This window comes from Aethalodelphis obliquidens, unplaced genomic scaffold (genome assembly GCF_003676395.1).
Source record: "Aethalodelphis obliquidens isolate GAN/ISIS:26980383/991018 unplaced genomic scaffold, ASM367639v1 scaffold42, whole genome shotgun sequence".
Taxonomy (NCBI): domain Eukaryota; kingdom Metazoa; phylum Chordata; class Mammalia; order Artiodactyla; family Delphinidae; genus Aethalodelphis; species Aethalodelphis obliquidens.
In genome coordinates this window covers 14461669-14465416 of record NW_020837986.1, presented here as the reverse complement: position 1 = coordinate 14465416, position 3748 = coordinate 14461669, and the positions used below count along the sequence as shown (strand labels likewise).

At 54.9% G+C, this 3748-nt stretch overlaps 1 protein-coding gene across 1 annotated transcript in view; it reads left to right on the top strand.

The window, feature by feature from the left end:
• Positions 1–936: 936 nt before the first annotated feature.
• RSPO4 (R-spondin 4) overlaps positions 937–3748 on the top strand; it is a 38974-nt gene continuing 36162 nt past the window's right edge. Inside the window, exon 1 of the mRNA XM_027078060.1 lies at positions 937–1119. Coding sequence (XP_026933861.1) covers positions 1041–1119 — 79 coding nt within the window. The 5' untranslated portion in view covers positions 937–1040. The remainder of the gene's footprint in view (positions 1120–3748) is intronic.

Here is a 3748-nt window from a genome sequence, read left to right as displayed (position 1 = left end):
ATGCCGGCATTTACCTTCCTTTTTTTTTTTTTTTTTTATCAAACTACACACACAGGATAAAGGAAGGATAATTGGTCAGCAAGAGACTGTCAAGAGTAAGTTCCTCTGTGCCCCAAGCAGTGGCTAAAAGGGTGGACACTGGACCCAGACAAACCACTGATCTGCTGTGTGGCCTTAGGCAAGTCACTTGGCCTCTCTGAGCTTCCCTTTCCTCCCCTGTAAAGTGGAGCTAATCAGAATAGAACCTCGCTGGGTTGTTTTGAAGATTATATCATGTGTAAAGTGCTTAGAACACCACCAAGCACGTAGGCCTCAAAGTGATAGGCAGTATTATTCTTACTCTTACTGTTTTTAGTGGGCAAGGTGGCCGGAGGCAGGAGTGCACCGTTTGTTGGGGAGAAGGAGGGATTTGGCTCTGAAAGCGTTAAAATTGTACCAGCTGCTCCCATCCTGTAGACAAGGCTGGAGGAAACACAGTTCAGGTCCTGGGCCCCTTCACTGGCTAATTTATCAGGTGCTGGTCACTTCGGGGCTTAGGAGAAAGAGGAAACAGAGTAAGCGGAAAAAGAAAATCCGAGGCGGAGAGTGGGGTGGAGGGAGATGCTGAGAGGAGGGGGTCACCTGGCGTCCGCGCGTCTGTACCTCTGTGTGTGGCGTGGAGGGCCGTACCTGTGTATGCCACGGGACAGTGCCGGGCGCGGGAACGACGCCAGAGCGCGCACGGCGTGACAGACCGACCTGGCCGGGCGACCCCCTCCAACCCCACCGCGCGCCTTCCCCAAGCGGGTTAATGCACCGCCCCCGCCTCGCTGGCTCCTCCCCGCCCGCCCCTCCCAGCCCCGCCGACGCCCTCTCTAGACCTGGAGGTCGGCCCCTGGGCTGACTGCAGGTCCCTGGCGGCGGGACCGACCCCGCACTCGCGGATGCTCCCGGCGCGCCCCGAGCAGCCCCCGCGCCCTCTGTGCCGCCGCCGCCGGTAGCCGCTGGGCCGTCGGGCCTCCCAGGGAGCCCCGCGCCCCCGCCCAGACCAGGCTGCCCAGATGCGGGCGCCACTCTGCCTGTTGCTGCTCGTCGCCCACGCCGTGGACATGCTCCCCCTGAACCGAAGGAAGAAGCAAGGTACGAGGGGCAGCCGGCAGGGTGGCCGGGAAGACGCCGCGGGATAGTCAGGGGGGTCGCCCTTGGGGCATCTGCCTGCTGCCCGACGCCCGGGGCTGTTAACTCTTCCAGACTGCTGTCAATCTCACTTTACAGATGGGGAAACTGAGGCCCCAGGGCACCCGTGGGGCAAGCTGGACCCAGAGGCTCTCCAGGGAGGGAAGGAGCTGCCAGGGCTCTCTCATTGCCCCCGCTCCCTATAATCACAGCATTGCTGGGCGAGGGGCGGGGGGGTGACTTTTGCAGAGACAGGAAGCCTCAGGTGGCAGGCTAGAGGTCGCAGGGCCTAGGGGACAGAGTTAGTGGCTCAGAAATCATCCCAAGCATGCATACTGAGCCAGGAGTGACATAAAGAGCCCTGAGCTGGGAGTCCAGATGCCCCGGTCTCAGCCCCATTACAGACCCTGATCCCCCACATCACTTTCAAGAAGCCAGTAATCTTTGGTGGGTTCCCCTCTGGTGAGGGCATGAGCTGCATGAGCTCAGAGAGACCTGAGTTTGAAGACATTTATTCTGGGATGACCTGGAAGACGTCCAGCCCCTCTAAGAGCCTAAGTTTTTCCATCTTGACCTCCTAGGGCCACTAGGAGGATGTACCAAGGTTCAGACCATAAATGCACCTGGGGCACAAAGCCAGGGGCCCCTTGCACTCTCACCTCGGGGGTCCTGTGCCACAGCCCCTCCCTGAAGGAGTCAAAACATCCTCAGGAGGTGGGTTTGAGGCTGTCCCTGCAGAGCCAGGGTTGGCAGAGCCTGGGGGACCGAGGAAGGTGATCAAGTCCCATACCTGAGCCGGCCGCCCTTTGGCCTCCGGATGGCAGTCTGAGAATCAACAGCCAGCCACTGTGCCCAGGGTTTTCTGCTCACGGAGGGAATCCCCACTACATCCTCATGACATAGGGCTTACCCCATTCTAAAATCCAGGTGCCAAGGCTCAGACAGGCTAAGTAACTTTGCCAAGTTGACCAGCAGGTGAATGAAGACCCGGTGTCTTCTTTCCTTGCAGCTCTGGTGTGAAGTCTGAGCTTGGCTACGTGGGAAAGAGAACGAGAGTCTTCCCTCTGGGGGATTCTAGTCCACCTGAGTGAAAAAGCCCTAAATAGACACAGTTACTCCTGGAGTGAAACAGGAGGCAGAGAGAGGCTGTGGGAGAATTGGGGGTGGGATCGGGTGGGACAGAGAGACTGTGGCCTGAAGGACTTCAGCTCCAGGTGTGACTGGACGAAGGGATCCAGGGAGAGGAGAGGTGGGTGGGCTTCACATGAGCTGGGGGCCTTCTGGGACCTCATGGGGACACTGCTCTGTGAATGGCCCTTGTATAGTAGTTCCAGTCATGGGCTCTGGAGTCAGCCTGCCTTGTTCAAATCCCTGCTTCCCCAGTTACCAGCTGAGTGACCTTGGGGAAGTCACTTTGCCTCTCTGAGCCTCAGTTTACCCATCTGACGGTCTTTTAGAAGCTCTCTAAGATCTTTCTCAGTTCTTAAAAAGACCAAAAAAATAGATAAATAAAAACTGTCTCTTCAGCGACTCCTCTTTAAAATAGGAATAATAATCTTCAGTATCCAACTCACAGGGCAGATGTGGGTAAGACTGAATGAGTTAGTGTGTATGTTACACGAGTAGCCAAGTACAAGTCATTCTCCTTTCCTGTCCATTGCGTCCTTTGCCTCTCATAACAGCCTAGTGGGGCTGGGGGGATGCTTATTTCCTAGACAAGGAAACTGAGATTCAGAGAGGAAAATTGATTTGTCCAGCGTTGCACAGAGGGTTAGTAGCAAAGCAGGCTTGAATCTCAACCCGTCTGACATGACGCTGAGAAGATATCTCCTGAGCTGTGTTGGTCTTCTCTTCTCAGAGCCTCACTTTCCCCATCTGAAGAGGAGCCGGTTTAGAAGATCTTTAAGATGCTTTAAGATCTAAAGATGCTAAAGATCTTTAAGATCTTTAAGATGCTTCTCAGTCAGTTCTGAAAGACACACACACACAAAGAATAAAGAAAAAGAAAACTTTCAGTCCCTCCCCCCATCCCCAGTTGCTCAGTGAGGTCGGGCATGGCTGCGCCTTACATAGCCACCATTTGGTGAGGGGGCTATTGGCACCCCTCCCCACGGTAGGTGATCTCTTGCATCTGGGACACATGCATGTCCAGCGCAGCGTCTTCAGAAAGAGGCTTGTGGCTCCATTTATCAGTCAGGTGCAATGGAGATAGCCTTGGATTTCGGTCCAACCGCCAACCCCTTTGGGTAAGTGGATTCCGCACCACCACCTGCCCGCTGCCCACAGCTTTGGTTTCCCCATTGGCACTGGGGTGGAGGTGGAGGGGTAGCAGAAGGCTTCCTGTAGCATCTTCTGCAAGGTGATCATAGGAGTCCTGGCCAAGTAGGTATGAGAGATGCTGGCTTTAGCAGATTTCTTAACTGTGGGACTTATCAGAGGATTCATAGTGAAGAGGCTGAGGATAGAGAGTGGGACCTTTCCCAAACCAGTTACAGATTAGAAACCATTTTTCGTAAGACAGCTGCTTGGAAAATTGCACATGAGATCCCTGAGGGTCTTACCAGATTTGACATTCTGGTCTAACTTTGGCAGA